Raw genomic sequence first — 16039 nt, 5'->3', positions numbered from 1 at the left:
GTTCAAGCAGTAACAGAATCTCCTGTATCAGTTTCTTCTGAATCGAGTCCGTCTCCAACACGTAAGGCTGGTCGGTTCACTGTTCAAGCAGTAACAGAATCTCCTGTATCAGTTTCTTCTCCTTCTTCGCCTCCTCCTTTAGCCGGTTACCCTGCACCGCCTCTTCTTTCTTTATCTCCTCCCGCTCCACCACTGTCTTCGGTTTCTACTTTACCTGTAAGCGTGCCTCCTAACTGGAGTAACTGGATGAGTTTAGAAGATGAGCATGGAAGAAGGGAACTCGGTGAACAGTGCCTGCTACTTGAGCGATCAGACGTCGCGGCTCAGGGGTCACTTCGCCTAATGACCCTTCTAGATGAAGCGATCCCTGAAAATACACGTTTAAAGATACGCATCCTTTCAAGTGATCAAATGAAGGACATTCCAGGGAGAAGTCCCTCTGCTCTTTCGTCAGCATGGTCGTCAGCACTACACGGCACGGCAAGAGGGGAACAGGAGGGAGGTAGTGATGATGAAGATCTCTTTGTTATCTTCCGGAGAGGACGTGTTCTTGGGACAGGAGCTGAAGCTGTAGTAGTTGAAGGAGATTTCCTTGGCTCGAGAGGTTCGTCTCTGTCTTCATCAAGAGCTGAGCCTGGTGTTGGCAGAAGTGAGACAGGACAGGGAGCATCGGAGAGACTAACGAGGAATAGGACCCGTCAAAAGAGATTAAGAGAAAGACAGTTGGGCCCTGTGACCACGTCTGCTCGTGAGTTCAGGAAGATGTCCCTAAGAGAAAGAAAACATGATTTTTCTGAGGAAGCGATTCAACCACGACGTGTGGCCCTAAGATTCGTAGTGTCGAGGCCGATGAGACCAAGCAAGATACGGCAAGGCGAGGTTCCTTTTGCTCGTGAAGAGGAGATCAACGCCTGTATCTTGAAACTACGTCTTGAACAAGAGAAGCTTCTCGACATTGCTCGAAGCTTCGGTGGAAGTGACTACTTGAAGGATGCGCATGGCTTAGTGTTTCCTACTATGATAGGACAGCTCGAGGGGTACCCATCTACAATTCATGAAACAGGGAGAGCGCCTAGAAAACGCCTTCTACTGAACTTTGTCACGATCTCTCCTTTGATGAAGGGAACGCTTGGAATGTTACAAGAAAATGATTCTCTCTCCTTCGATGCCAGAGTGTATGGGGTGAAAAGTTTGATTAAGCTCATGGCGCATCTTGATCTACTTGGACTTGTTCATCGAGATCTGTCGTTCTCGAATATTCTTATTGATGGTTCAGGGAAGGTCCATCTTGTTGATTTTCAGTATGTGGTAAGAAGGCATGAACGTTTCCCATGTGGGGATATTGTGTCTGGGAGTGTAACTGAGCCTTCGCTAGCTATGTGCATGCTCCACTTCCCCGAGCGACAAGTAATAGCTCATCATGCTTCTGATGTCTGGATGGCTGGGATGATCGCTTTCATGTGGCTCTGTCGCGATTTTCCTTTTGACGGAATGATCTATGACACCACGGGAGGACAAGACCTCCTAGCCAATGTCAAGGTTCTCGCAAGTTTGTATGACCCCTCTATAGCATCAAGTGAACATCTGAATCAGCCATTTCCCGCTCCTATCGACTGGGACAAATGTAAGACCTTTCCGATTGCTCATTATCCTGATCTGAAAGATGCGATCCAAGGTCTCCTGGATATCAATCCTCAGACTCGATCTAGACCATATGATATGATCACCAGTCATCCGCTCTTCCGTACTGGTGGTGTCACACCAGAGGCTATGTCTACATAGGAAGAGGAAGGTTTGTTCAGGGGTGCTTTTGTTTTTTTTTCGGCCTGTATGGGAGGGAGAAGAAAGGAAAGTCGATTTGGGTCTCCCTTGTCTCCTCCCATGAAGCACCGCCATGTCTCCATTACAGCGCCGCGAGGAAGAGAGGGCCCGCACCAAGGCTAAAGGGTGAAAATGAGAAAGGGAGAGTGTTTCGCATTTAAGCTCGCAGCGTCCAAGAAAGCCAAACCGTTCCTACTCTGTGAAGACCACAGGTTGGAGAGACAGAGGCAGGAAAGGAAGACAGAGAGAACGAATTGAAGAGAGAGAGCGCGAGATCCCTGATCCATACCTCAAGAACGGACAAGTGTAAAGCAGGTGTCCAGTTGTACATGTGTCAGTAAACACCTATATGAGCGCATGGTCATGCGTAGATGTGCATACATATATGTGAATGGTAGGCGTCTTCCCAGTCCGCCGAAGTCCTCAACATGTGCCTAGTGAGGCTTAGGCGTTTTGTATCGGGTACAGGAACCTCCGAACTTCCCCTCCGCTCATTTGGCGCTCCGACTGAAACTCTTCTTATGTCGGTCTGGGCATTGTTCGTCTTCAATCGACTCACAGCATCCCTCCACCTGCTTAGGTACAGTTTTAGATTTCTTAATCCATCTCCTATGATCCGAGGAATGTACAACAGTAGTTACAGCTATTCAACTATGCTTGGTTGGGTGGTTCGGTTTGCCCGAACCGTACAAGGATTAAGGTATGTCCCTCACTGCATAAAGGTCCTGTAGTAATCCCTGAGTCTTCTTCAGGATCGTGGTGACTGCTTCCTTACCTCCACGCTCTGAGTGCACCCACGTGCGAAGGACGAAAAATACAATGGAAAGGTAGGCGGGGTAGTTAGTCAGTTGAGGCCACTTCTCTGTTGACTTTGCATGTATATCTAGAGAGAGTGGCGGAGACAGAGAGTTGTGTTTTATACACTAGTGGTATGCATGATACATGGAGGTACTTCCTTCACGCCGGTACCATTCGAGCCCCAGCCTTTCAATATTCTTCCCAACTTCTACAGTCTTCGACGTGCTCGGTCTTCGACTAGTGCGCAGCCGCACTGCTCCCACTCACATGTTCGGGCCGTCCTTGAGGCAGCACCTCCGCACGCACGGAGCTAGTTGGAGGCACCTCAGTCTCCTTGATGAATGAGGACATGTCTAGATTACCGATTTTCAATATGTCCTAGAAGAGAAGCAATCTTCTGTATGCCGAGAGAGTGTATCGCCAGACCTTGTTGGCCCATGGCAACTTTCCTTACCGGCGCCTAACAGCACATGATTCTTCTGATGCATGGATGCTAGGACTTACAATCTTCATGTGGATATGTCGTGAATTTCTTTGTGGTGGAGCGATCTATGTCAAGAGAGGATCAGAAGACCGTGGTAAGAACTACAGGAGGGTTCTGGCAAGTTTTTACATTCCGCCTACAGGATCAACTGACGTCAGCAAAAAAACAGCTGGTCGGACCCAGCTTCTGTCAGCTGTTCAAGATGTAAGGAGCTGGACTTCCAAACGAACTTCAAGATGTTGAACGAGGCCTTCCTGATATTTACTGGTAGGACTCCAGAGCGAAGACAATGAGTCTCTAGGAGAAGGATGTGTGGCAGGAAAGGCCGGACCCATTCACTTCCGTCCAAAGCGTTTGTTTTCAAGAGCAGACAAAATGAAAGAAGGAAAGAAAGACGTTGAGAGGAAAGTCGTCTTCTCTTTGCCTCTGCGATCCTATTTACGAACAAGCCTTGGCATGGGGTCGAAGACAGTACATGGATGGAGAGAAAGATGACGGAGGGGAAAAAGTGGACTCTGTCGCTCGTCTTCTATAGGACTGTGGTGACTTCCTTGCCTTCGAGACCGGCAGAAGGCTGCCACACCGTTTTTACTAAGAACACGGAGGTACACGTACGTTTTCCAATCAGGTTTTTGGCAAAGTATGTGAGAAGCGTTGGCGACGTTGCTCGTGGCTAACCGACAAAGTTAAGTCCCCTAGGCCTGGTTCCCAAACATCTTCTTTTCCCAGGAAAACTAAAAATCAAAGGCTAGACCGGATAACTAGTCGGTAGTTATCTAGTCACCTTCCGGTAGCGAACCGACAGGTCAAGCGCTAGCCATCGTGTCCAACGACGGACGGAGAGACCTGTCCAGTCCTCCAGGCATAAAGTAGCTATCATTCTAGCGACTACTGGAACAGGTGCGACTTGCATACGGTTTTACGTGGTAACGGTACGACAGGTGGTGTCCTTGTTTGGGCGGGCACCGCCGAGTGCCTTCCAAGGCACTCGAGCCAACCTACGGTATCTTCTGACCGGTCAATCTTTCTATTCATTCCGCTTCAGTAAAAGCAAGTCGCTCAGCTGTCCTGAAGACATAGGAAAGTCGTGATAACCGATTGGGAGACGCTCTGCCTTCCGTACGAGCCGAATGCCCCATGCGAGGTGTGGGAACGTCACGAGGGTAAGAGTCGTTCATCTTGGTGTATCGTTGGTTTTGTTCGCGATGTAAGAGAAGCCACGACACAGTTACATGCGATGAAAGCGAAGGACCACAGCCAGCCAAACAACATCGGCAACAGGAGACGGGACTCCCTCCCATTAGCGCAGGGCGTTGGAGTCAGCCTGAAACGAGAGCATCGCCAGTACGCTTATTTTTCTGTCGGTTACCTACACCGTCAGATACACAGGACAAAGTCGCGCCCCGTGGCAGGACTGTCGGCCAATGCTGTGTCAGTAGATACCACGAAGTCTCAGACTGATCAGGCGAAGAAGCTAGCGGTCTTCCGAGTGAAGATATAGGCGTTCTACGGGCACAACGCAAGGGCAACCGCCGTGAACTCAACGAGACTTAAACGGCCCCCGCGGTCGTTTCACCAAGAGCGCGAGTGAGGCCCCCACCTTGTCAGAGACTTCGGTCTCCGCTTCTCTCAGCTGACCTACCCTATTCCATCAATAGGGTAGACGAGTAAAGCCCGCGAACGTTTCGAGACTTCGATCTCCACTACGGTCAGCTTGTGTGCTACGCTATTTCGTTAATAAGATAAAAACTAGCAACCGGGACTGCAGGACGGACTGACAGTGAAGTCCGACTTCAAGACGCACGGAAAGAAAGAACGACGAAGAACCGAAGACAAGGATATACTTCCATCCACTCCAGCAAGCATGCTAGAAAACTGTAGTCCGGCTCGTGGTCGGGTACGCTGTGTGTGGTCGGCGGGTGAGAGTAGCGTGCAGTGTGTGTAGAAGGGGGGGGACTGCTGTGTGACCGACGAGTGGCAGTAGCTACGGAAGCTCCGAGGCCAGACAGTGGCCACTGTTTCTCGCCCCCGTGAAACGAGAGGCTTCTGAGAAACACCTTAGAGCAAGGTCTCAACAGAGAACGGAGAAAGAAAAGAAAACATAGGACAAAAGAGGGAGTGCACGGGTACAAGAGTGTCTCCATGACTATCCTTCTAAGTGTTCATTATGAAAAATTCAGGACATAGACTTTGAGAGAAGCATTCGAGACCCCACGGCTGTCTACTGTTTCGGTCAAACAGGGTGAGGAGGAGGATACACGAAAGAAGGGAAAGAACTTCTTTGAGGAGGTTACGTACTGATGAAAGTCCAAGAGGACGCAGTCAAAAGGAGATGCTGGCTGGCTGCTTTGAAGACAAGAGAAGCGCGTGCGAAGGCCAGGTTGTTGCGGTGGAAGAGGAAATTGCTTCGCTCGTCCAGAGAACGAGGTTTCTCTTTCCTGCTGTTTTCTAACGACTACTGTAGCCGTTGAGATGAGACCCGAAGAGCAAAGAGAGTAAAAGAAGGGAGAGAAGGCGTTACGGCCGACACCACAACTTTGGGAAGTTTAGTCTCTGTCTGTTCCGCATCGCCGACTCAGAGAAGCCTCTTAGAGACGGACGGGTACCATTGGGCGGCGGTCCACTACAACACAGCACGCCACCGATCACCACACAGCGCGACACCATGCGCGGAGGCGCGTCACAGGCGTTACGGTCAGGTGGTGAGTTTCTCAACATTCTAGCATTCGGCAACCTCCGATCGTCTTCCAAGCGGACCCGACAAGACAAAGGCTAAGAGGGAGGGGAAAAGAAAAGCCCGATATGCCTCTCGAACGAACGCGAGTATACGCTTCGCTGCATCTACTGAGAACGAAGAAAACACCAGCCTACTTAGCCGGTGTACCTATAGGTGTTTCTCTATCTTGTTCACCAGTTTCATCGATTAACGTGACAACCACTGTCTTCTCTACTTCGACTTCTCGGGAGTCCGCTCATTCTTTTGAATTGGACTCACCTGGAGAACCAACTTCTGTTTACCCCACCTTACCAGCCTAATCTGAGTACCGACTCTTCCTTCCTTCTCCGTTTTCAGCTTGTTTCCTGATGTTCAGAAGTCGAGTAAAAGAGACGTTCATACACACGTCTCTCAAAAACTGTATGCGATGGATCTGAAGAAGACACCGCCAGGTAGCTAGCCGGCTAGCGGAATTGGCAATGCTAGTTGTCTTCGTTGCTTCCGCTGTTGGAGTCTCTTTGCACTGAAGAATATCTGTCATCTCGTGAGGACATCATTTTACCTCGCTCCGTTCGCTTTTTTTTCTTTACCTAACTGGTTGTCTGTCTACCTCTCTGTACCGATTCTGACCCGTATCTGTCTGCCTTCATAGAGAGTAAGAAGGCTCACTCTATCTGTGAGGCTGGGCTGGTGGGTGTCTTAGATCTCCGCTGAGAAAGAAAACCTTCCCTTCTTTTTTGTACTGGCCAAAGAGCCGCAAGTCTCATCCTCTATCGACTCTGGAAGCTAGCATAGAAGGTCTGAGGAGAAGAAGGGGGATGATGAGGCTTTTTTTTTTTTGTCAAGAAAGGGTTGAAGCTCCGTATGCATAAAGAGCTTTTCCTATGAAAATTGATGTCCTTCTATGCGGATAAGCGTCGAACCAACTCTCAACCGTCCTCCTGATCACTTTGTGAAGACGGAAGGAGAGGACAGAAAAAGAAGGAAAGACTGGTGTGTGTAAAGAGAGATAGATAGATAGATGCGTTCTTGGGAATGGTCGCCAAGAAGATCTAGCTGTAACATTATTTTGTAAGACAGGATGGTGGTGTCAGCGTCTTTCACCTCATCCACACTATGGGGAAATATCTTTTGCTTCGGCTCATTGAGGTATCTAAACCGAGGACGTCTCTGTTGTTCTGTATGGATCGCGTGTTTTCTCGCTTCTCTTGTACTTACTTTTTCACATGTAAATTCGTCTCACAAGACCCATCTTGGGGAAAATGAAACGTCGCCTTTCTTTTTCTTTGCCAAGGGATATGACCTCAAAACAAAAGCTTCGTCACATCAACTCATCTCTAAGCATGGATCACCCGAATCCTCTTCTCCCGAGACTCCGATAGATGAAGCCTCTTCTTATTTTTCTCCTTCAATCCCCTACTCTACACTTGAAGCTTCTCCACCCGTCATCGAGGAGGGGGCAGCAGGAAAAGAGGAAGAAGGACCTTCTCTGCGCTCTGTTTCTTCTGTCCGTTCTGAGGCTTATCCCAGACCCCGTCATTTCTCCTCTGGTTCTTCTCCTCATTCTTTTTTATCTTCTCGTCCTTCTTCACCTGTAACCTTACCTCTCTCATTGCCTGACTGGATGACTTCAGATGATCAGCTGGGAAAGAAGGTCCTTGGTGAGCAATGCCAGCTACTTCAGCGATCCGACGTCGTAGCGTATGGAAGCTCTTCCCTCTTGGGTATGATAGATGAAGCGATACCTGAGCATCTACACATGAAGATACGCATTCTCTCAAGTGATATACCAAACAAGAAGGTCTCAGGAGGCCCTCCTCGTCTTCAGGGGGCGGCGGCAGGAGGAGTAGGAGAACGTGATGACGATGGTCATTTCATTATAGTTCAGAGAGGACGTGTTCTTGGGACAGGAGGTGAAGCTGTGGTAGTCCAAGGAGATCTTGTCGAGCCGAGGTCTTTTTCTTCTACCTCTTTGATGAGGGGTGAAGCCGATGTTTCGGGTGAGAGTGAGGAGACAGTAGGAGAAGAATCACAAGCTAGACAAGGGCGGAAGAAAGAGAGAACGAAGGAAAGACGGCTTTCAGCATCTTCAATTTCACCTCTCCGAGGTCGGAAATCCGATAGACAAACAAGAGAGACCAGGGAAGGGGGAGAAAATGACGAGGAAGAACCAGAAAGAGGACAATCAAACGAAGAAAGGCGACGGGGAGAGTCGTCGCGTAGCGGAACGTCTACACTTCCTCGTCGTTCTATGAGGGAAGTCTCAGCAAGAGGTACCTCTCCTTATGAAAAGACAATCTATCGGCCTGTCGCTCTAAGGTTTGCAGTGACAGGGAGACTCAAACCTGAGATGCTTGAAGGGACGAGTCTTCCGTATACCTCTGACCGGCAAATTGAGGCATACATAGCGAAGGTCAATGAAGAACAAGAACGGCTTGTCTCTCTCACTCGAAAGCATGGCGGTAGCGATGTCATGAAGAATACGTTTAACCTGGTTCTCCCAAGTATAGTAGGCAGACTTGAGGGATACGCACCAAAATTGTCGGAGATAGGAAGAGGTTTAGCTAAGCGACTTCTCGTGAATTCTGTCACGGTTTCTCCTTTTATGAATGGATCACTTGGAATGATGCTAGGCAATTCGAACCTTCTTCCTTCGTCTCTTGTTTATGTAGCGAAGAGTTTGATTAGGATAGCGGCTAATCTTGATCTTCTCGATCTCGTCCATAGAGATATCAAACTTGGGAATCTTCTTGTTGGAGAAGTTGGAGAGGTCTACCTTACTGATTTTCAATATGTTAAGGAAAAAAGTCAGTCTTTCGCGTGTCGAGAGGTTGTATCGGTATATCTGACCGAGCCATCGCTAGCTATGTGTTGGCTAAAATCTGGGAGTAAACAGATTCACGCTCACCATTCGCATGATGCCTGGATGACAGGGATGGCGGTCTTTATGTGGCTATGCGATGAATTTCCGTTCGATGGAATGACTTATGACCACATGGGTGAGAGATCCAATGCCAGGACGAATGTCTACGCTATTGCACGTATGCATGATCCTTCTATATCATCAGATGAAAATAGACAAAAGAAGTTTCCCGCTCCTATCAACTGGGAGAGATGTAGAAGATTTCCTCTTATTCATGAATATCCCCATCTTAAAGATGCTATAGAAGGTCTTCTTGATATCAATCCTTTCACGCGATCTAGACCATACCAGATGATAGCTACTCATCCTCTCTTTCGTACAGAGACTGCAGCAGCAGGGATGACTACGTAAAGGATGGGTGGGGAGAAAGACACAAAGAAAGAGATTGAGAACATCGCCATCTCTTCCTCGGTAAAAGCCGCGACGTGTCGACGACCACGGCGCATGGAGAGAGAAGGGAAAAGACTGAGAGGGAAGGAAGAGAAGGAGAAAGACAGTGAGAGATATTTTGTCCAGCATCTTGAGAAGGGATCACACCAAAGAAAAGACAGCTGTATATATCCATGTCTCTCTTGGCAATGGGGTACCATGCACATGTGTGCATGCTTTTTGAAAGTACGGACATAGATGTATCTGTTTCATAGATATACACATGCTTGCAGGTATAGATTGTTTTGTGCTGAATGAAGCCCGTGGCAGGTGGTCCATGGGCATTGTATGTGTCGGCGTTGTACTGCGCCAAGGGAACCCCCCAACAAACTCCGTTCACTCCTCGCCTTTAAGAAAATCGCCTTTTTGATCTGGATTCGTCATCTTTCACCCTTTGCATAGAAAGTGAAGATAATTGATGGTATCTTTCGTCCTCACCATAGGTAAGTCTCCTCGTCTGTCTTTTCCACTTTTATGAGAAGCAACTCGCCCGGATATTTCTGAGACAGTAAAGGAGGCCGGTTTAGAGATGCCCCGTTTTTTCGATCACACTGCACATCTGAGAATGGTACTAAAAATGCAGAGAAGCCGTACCTGTGAGGGATCACACCGCTTTACAGTAATCGAACGTCATGTCTCCGTTCATTAGAGCCAAACGCCCACTGATCCGCTACGGGTAGTGTCTCCAGAGTGACACAGCTAGAAACAGTCGTTGGAAAGTCTTTTTCTATGGTAGGCCAGCATCCAGGGCGTACATGAGAGAAACCATGCGCCCTTAGCGTAGCAACAAGCAAAGACAGCCGCACTCCGCCGTGGAGAGCCAAACCCCTAGTGGATCCGGTCTGGGGAATCTTCGCGCATATGCTTTGATGTCGGCCGTAACGCCTTGTCTGTCCAGGGTACGTGGACGTTCTGTTTTTCTGAGTTCTTGCGGTGCTGTGTCCTCGTGCCACCTCATAGGCGTACCTCGAAACTTTCCTTAGCTCTCTCGCATGCCTTCTGATCTTTAGCACCCTTCTTATAGTTACGCGTCTATTCGATTAATCACTCCGCGGTACGGCACAATACTGAGGGCAGGCTACTGAACTGTCCAGGTTACAGTAAGACCTCCTTTACGGTGAAGACACTGTATTCTTCAGATTTCGCGTCTCTCGAAAGGTAGGCCCTTCCGTGCATAGCAACATAACAGGAGACGTTAACGGATGGAGTAACCAGTACAAATTTCTACCAACAAAAGCGTAGACTCGAGACCGAAAGAAGGCTGGTTGCGTGCGGAAGGCCGGCCGACAACTTGGAGGCGAAGAAGCAGTCCACTAAACCTCAGGCGAAACTTTCTCCCAGGACTCCCGTCCGCGGCACGAGGAGTCTCGTGCGACAGTCTTTTCTGGAGCGAAGCTAGCTGGGAGATGCTGAATGGGCGGACCGTAGAGCAGTGCGATGTTCACCAGTGCCGATGTATTGAGTGTAATAAAAGCTACCTGATCAACAGTACCGCAAAAGCGCCGGGTGCTCAACTATGAAGGAGAGGAGTCTTGTTTGACTTACGAAAGGCTGGTCATCGAGAAGGCTGGAAAGTGTGATGGGAAGCAAGTGCGTAGTCGGTCCTGTTGCTGAAGATGTCACGGGTGGAAGCCCCTAGTGTGTACTCGACCCTGCCCAGGCATCGCTGCACGGCAGGCAGGGGTTTTGGGACGAACTGGGCAGTAATGCCAAGGGGAAGAGGTGTGAGTGATTCGCTAGTTGATAACGGATATAGAAAGCGTTTTTGAGGGAAAACTTGTAGGAGAGCCACTAAGGCCCCTCGTGGCGAGCAGCCTGACGAACAAACTCACGCCTTCTTAGCGGGAACCTACCCGCGTACGATAACAGTTTTAGTGTCAGAAAGTGGGATGCTGTATTATTAAGTAGTCGCGCATTCTCTCATAGCGGGGTCCGGCTTCCGACAGAAGAGGCAGCAGGTCAGCATGATACTGATCCGGAAGGTACTTTCGATATAACAACGGGCGCGCAAGTGGTTCGTTGGCAAGGTGTGTCCCCCGTTCGTGCTTAGGACGCGGCCACGCAGTCACTGTGGCAGTGAGTTGCTTGGCTAAACACTCACGGCCAGTACTGTTGTGAGTCACCCCCGGCTCGAAAACTACAGAAATACCAAGGCTGCACGCTACAGCTCAAAGAAAAGCTGTCGCACAGGGAAAGTGACGAGGTAATAATACGAGGTAATCAGCGATAAATATGCGGTCCCCCGCGACCAACGCAGTCGGGAAGAGCTCTGAAAATGTTCGCCCCTAGCTTTCTTCCCCTCAGTAGTGCGGTCCTAACAAACAGTGACAGCATCGCATCGAGCTGGGTTGCCAGGAATAGCCAATCTACTCAGGGACCTCTCTCCTTCGGTTTTTGCCCCGCGTCGGATTGTCAACAAAGATCTGCCTGTGGCTCAGGCCCGGCGGTGTGTGGCGTACCACGTAGTCGGATTTTCCTCCGCGGTGTCGCCAGGCAGAAACACCCAACTGGACCTTTTCCCAGATAAATACTAGACAGGTCCGTCATGTGCGAGCTAGCAGCACCCCGCGTTCTTGGAAACTTGATTATTAGCCGTGGTGCAATAGAGTCCCGGCCAGGATATCAGTTTGAGCACCTCTCGCAACGGCAAATCTGAATTGATAGACCGATGGACCTTTGTGTTCCTCTCGTTCCAAGAGAAGCCTCTCCACAGAATGATGAACACATAGTAAGCCATAGTCTCTGTCTGCATCTATATACAGACTTGCCGGAAGCGAAACATCATTTTACATGTAAGAAACAGACCGCTTCTCCAGCGACCCTTCCTTTTCCATCTTTCTTGGTTCCTTACTTGTGTGTAATCTCTTCTTGCGGCTCGTAGACGTGTTTGTCGCTTGTCATTTCAACCGGATACCGATCTTATCTTCGAGTAAGAAACAGGAGAGACCGATATGAATGAGATATTTCTCGCCATGTCAGCTGCGACCTCCTCTCTTTCCAAGACTGAAGGCGGGAAGGAAAAAAGAAGCGAGGGTCCAAAAAAATGAGAGTAACGTAGGCAAGGGACGTAAAAAGATAGGAGAATAGATGGGGCGCTTCTTGTAGTTCAATAGTTAGCCAGGAAGTCACAAGCAAGCACAATCGGCGATGCTCGTTGGGCCTGTCAACCAACGAGCTCCTCAGACACCGTTCTCCCTGACGCTGATTCCACTCGGTCAAGAAGAAAAAGAGAATTTCTTGTTTCTGTCTTAGCTTTCTCCAACCCTTCAGAGTAGCTCATGTGTAGACATGTCTTTGGTCTTTTTTTTCTTGCTTTTTGTTTCCGTCTCTCTTTCACTTTTCCTTTATCGGTCCCGAAAATCTCTCTTCTCTCCTTCCTTTCTCTTCCATCTCCAGGTGCTGCGTCTCTCTCGGGCAAGACAAGCCAGCCAACATCTCCAAGAGGAGGAGGAGGCTATTCTGAGTTCGAAAAGGAGCGAATGAAGAATGAAAGGGAGAGAAAATCTTCTTTTTTCTTTTGCATCTCTTTTTCCTGAAATTGGATGGACTTCTCCTCCCCACTACCGACTTCTTACCCAAAAGCAAATGTCTCCTTTCACTACTACTTCCTAGGCAGCTCGCTCGATAGCGCGCCTCTTCTCCCTTTTTTCGGGCTAGCAAGCTAGACCGACAAGGAATTTTTCTCTCCTGTGTTGTGGTGTTCCTCTTCTTCTTCTATTCTTCTTTGTCTCTCCTTGGACTTTTTTTTCTTGGTAACGTCGGAATACTAGGTAGTTGTCTCCTCCCAGTTAGATAGCTGTTCGATGCCACTCCAAATCCATTTGCTCGATCTTCCTTTTTCTAATTTTTTTCACCGGCCTTTGCCGAGCTTCAAAAGAAGTTTCTTTCTGTCCTCTACGAAGAGCATTTGGCTTCTTTTCTATTCATACCGGGAGATAAAGCTCCTCCTCACTTTTCCATCCATCCGTTCTCATGAGGTTCAGCGGGCCGTAGGGAGTAACATCATGCGAAGCAAGATCTCCGGCTTTTCGTTATTTCCCTCTGTCCTTTCTCATCTCGCCTTCCGCCCTTGTATGTAATGCCACCAAGCAATAGCATACAGAGATAGAGAGAGCCGGTAGATGTCTCTCTCTGTGAACGTCTCATTCTCTTTCTGTTAGTCAGGTCAAGTTAAGAGACAGGAAAGGGAGAAAATCTCTTCATGTTCATTTTTTCCTTCTCTTCCGATTCCTCCTCGTGAAGCAAAAGAAGGGGGACGCAAGTACTAAGGTCTTCCACGAGGACATGCCTTCAGCATTAGCCTTCATCGAAGTTGTTCCCGATAGTTTTTCTCTGACAGGTAGGATGGAGGAGATCAAGAGAGGTTTTCTTTTCGTCTTGTTTGCTCCTACCCTCTTGTTGAAAGTTGGAGGTTTTTCTGCATCGAGATATGGAAGTCGCTTCAAGGCCCATCTCTTGCTTTCTTACCTTTTCTTTCTCTCTTTAACTTGTCTTCTGTATCTTCACACTCGAAGAGATCAACCCTTCACATTTCTTGCTGAAGCATATGAAGACCTAAGACGAGGCTCACTATTTCATAGACGAATACGCAAATCACCTTTCCCTTCTTTCCAGCATGTTTCTTCTTCTTTCCTCGCTCCTTCTCCCTCTTCGCCTCTTCAGTCCTATTCAAGCCTTGAAGTTCGCCAAGCCAGAGAAGATACAGGAGACGAAACAGACGTTGAGGAGACGCCGAGCGAAAGACGTTCTCCCTCGCTTTCTTCTTCTCTTTCTAGGAGTGGCGCTTCACCTCCCTTGAGTCTTTATAGAAGACCAGCAACACCATCTTCTCTATCTTCTTATGCTTCGTCGTCTTCTTCTCGTTTCCATCGTTCTCGACAAGTCCTTCCTCCTTTTCCTGTTGCATGGAAAGGCTGGATGTCTCGGAGAGATGAAGAAGGAAAGGAAGCCCTTGGGAAATACTCTCGAGAGGCAGTAGGTGATCTAACGGCTCGGAGGTATGGAAATGCCTGTTTCATTCGCCTTATAGACGAAGCTATACCTGAAAATACTCAGATGACCATACGTGTCTTGTCAAGTGATAAACGCGAACGCCGTAGGAAAACGCTCTCGTCTATAACGGAAGCATCTGATGCGTTTCTCTCAGAAGAAAGAGGAGAAGAGAGAGAAGAAGGAAGAGAAGAAGAAAGAGAAGAAGAAGAGGAGGAGGAAGGCTTTATCATTGTGAAAAGAGGACGCGTTCTAGGAACAGGTGGAGAAGCGATTGCTGTCGAGGGGCACTTAATGAGCTGTCGACAGGGAGATCCCCTGCAACGATCAAGGGAAACATCTTGTTCTTTATTTTTACCTTCTCTTCTTCCTCGCTTGTTTACACCGTCAACCAGAAGAGAAGGGAGAAGAAGAGCAGAAGAAGAAAGGTCATCTTTTTTCTTTTCTCGACTCCGTAGAAAATCCAAGCGAGTCATTTATCCGCCTGTCGCTTTAAGATTTCTAGTGACAAGTAGGCGTTATGAACTCTGTCCTCCTCTCCCTTCTTCTTCAGCTTTATCTGCTGGTGCGACCCCTCCTCTTGCTTCTTCTTCTTCTTCGTCTGTCTTATCAGCCTCTCAAACTCCTCCTTCTCATGCGGTCTTTCGATACCTTCTTCCTTTTCCTTTACCCCGTCTTTCAGAACTCCCCCTTAACTCTCTGGAACCTTATGTAGAGCAAGCAGCACAAGAAGAAGAACGCCTTTTAGCACTTGCACGGACATACGGAGGTAGCGATCTCTTGAAGAATACCTATGGCTTTGTTCTGCCTAGTTTGATAGGTCAGCTTCATATACCTTCTTCTTCTTCTTTGTATTCTCCTTCTTTTCCTCTTGCTTTACGTCAATCGCCTTTCCCACAAGGGAGTCTTGGGTACCGTATTCTCTTGAATCATTTGACGGTCTCCTCATCTCTTAAAGGAGATTTAGATATGTTTCTTCATAACTCATCCCTTCCTGCATCTACCGTAATCTACGTGGCAAAAACCATGATCAAGTTAACGGCCCATCTTGAACTTCTTCATCTCGTTCACCGAGATCTGAAGCCGGCGAATTTTCTTGTAGATGAAAAAGGAGACATCTTTCTCTCCGATTTCCAATTCTTCAAGAAATCTGGAGAATCTTTCTATTGTCGAGATGTTGTCTCGATTATGCTTGTCGAGCCATGGCTCGCGATTTGTTCTGTGAAGTTCCCCGATCAAAAGATGATCGCTCGATCTTCCTACGATGCCTGGATGCTCGGCATGACGCTCTTTGCATGGGTCTGTAACGATTTCCCTTTCCATGGAATGGTCTCATGGAGAGATCATCTTCAAGGGGGGGGGGGAGAACAAGGAGGAGGAGGAGAGAGAGAAAGAAGAGCAACAGGAGGAGGAGGAGGGGGGGAAGAAGAACAGAGGGAGAGAAAGCGACTTATGGAGCAGCGTAATGTCTCAGTGATTGCGAGGTTATATCGCCCAGGGATTTCTAAGAAAGAGAACCGTTTTACGAAGTATCCTGCTCCTATAGATTGGACGAGATGTAAAAGACTTTCGATGATAGATGATGATAGCTATCCTGAGCTCAAAGATGCCATACAAGGGCTCCTAGACGTCAATCCCTCTACACGATTCCGACCCCTTGATATGATCGCCACACACCCCCTCTTTCATCAAAGAGGAGGAGGTGTAGAGAAAGAGGGGGTGAGGGGGGAAAGATAACAAAGAAGAAAAAAAACAGAGACAAGAGGAATAAAGAAGCAATGCAAAGAAGAGGAGGAAAAAACGAGAAAGAAAAAGGAAGGAGAGGCGGAGACTGGAGGAGGAGGAGAGAGAGACATAGAGAAAGAAAAGAAGAAGAAAT

At 48.3% G+C, this 16039-nt stretch overlaps 5 protein-coding genes across 5 annotated transcripts; 3 read left to right on the top strand and 2 right to left on the bottom strand.

Annotated features, from left to right (window-relative positions):
* Positions 1-125: 125 nt before the first annotated feature.
* CSUI_005979 (rhoptry kinase family protein rop11 (incomplete catalytic triad)) lies at positions 126-3941 on the top strand. The gene has a single exon (XM_068066144.1). The coding sequence runs from the start codon at positions 247-249 to the stop codon at positions 1780-1782; it is 1536 nt and encodes a 511-aa protein (XP_067921883.1). The 5' UTR covers positions 126-246; the 3' UTR covers positions 1783-3941.
* Positions 3942-4319: 378 nt separating this feature from the next.
* Positions 4320-5940, bottom strand: CSUI_005978 (uncharacterized protein). The gene has a single exon (XM_068066143.1). The coding sequence runs from the start codon at positions 5245-5247 to the stop codon at positions 4897-4899; it is 351 nt and encodes a 116-aa protein (XP_067921882.1). The 5' UTR covers positions 5248-5940; the 3' UTR covers positions 4320-4896.
* CSUI_005977 (rhoptry kinase family protein rop11 (incomplete catalytic triad)) lies at positions 5921-9536 on the top strand. Its single transcript, XM_068066142.1, has one exon. The coding sequence runs from the start codon at positions 6901-6903 to the stop codon at positions 9091-9093; it is 2193 nt and encodes a 730-aa protein (XP_067921881.1). The 5' UTR covers positions 5921-6900; the 3' UTR covers positions 9094-9536.
* Positions 9537-11782: 2246 nt separating this feature from the next.
* On the bottom strand, positions 11783-16020 carry CSUI_005975 (uncharacterized protein). The gene has a single exon (XM_068066140.1). It carries the CDS (start codon positions 14634-14636, stop codon positions 14223-14225), a length of 414 nt encoding a protein of 137 aa, XP_067921879.1. The 5' UTR covers positions 14637-16020; the 3' UTR covers positions 11783-14222.
* CSUI_005976 (rhoptry kinase family protein rop39) lies at positions 12462-16016 on the top strand. The gene has a single exon (XM_068066141.1). It carries the CDS (start codon positions 13456-13458, stop codon positions 15895-15897), a length of 2442 nt encoding a protein of 813 aa, XP_067921880.1. The 5' UTR covers positions 12462-13455; the 3' UTR covers positions 15898-16016.
* Positions 16021-16039: the final 19 nt, after the last annotated feature.

The sequence above is a fragment of the Cystoisospora suis genome, assembly GCF_002600585.1.
Source record: "Cystoisospora suis strain Wien I chromosome Unknown contig_2975, whole genome shotgun sequence".
Taxonomy (NCBI): Eukaryota; Apicomplexa; class Conoidasida; order Eucoccidiorida; family Sarcocystidae; genus Cystoisospora; species Cystoisospora suis.
The sequence above is the reverse complement of the archived record's forward strand: the minus strand, read 5'-3'. Positions and strand labels throughout refer to the sequence as shown.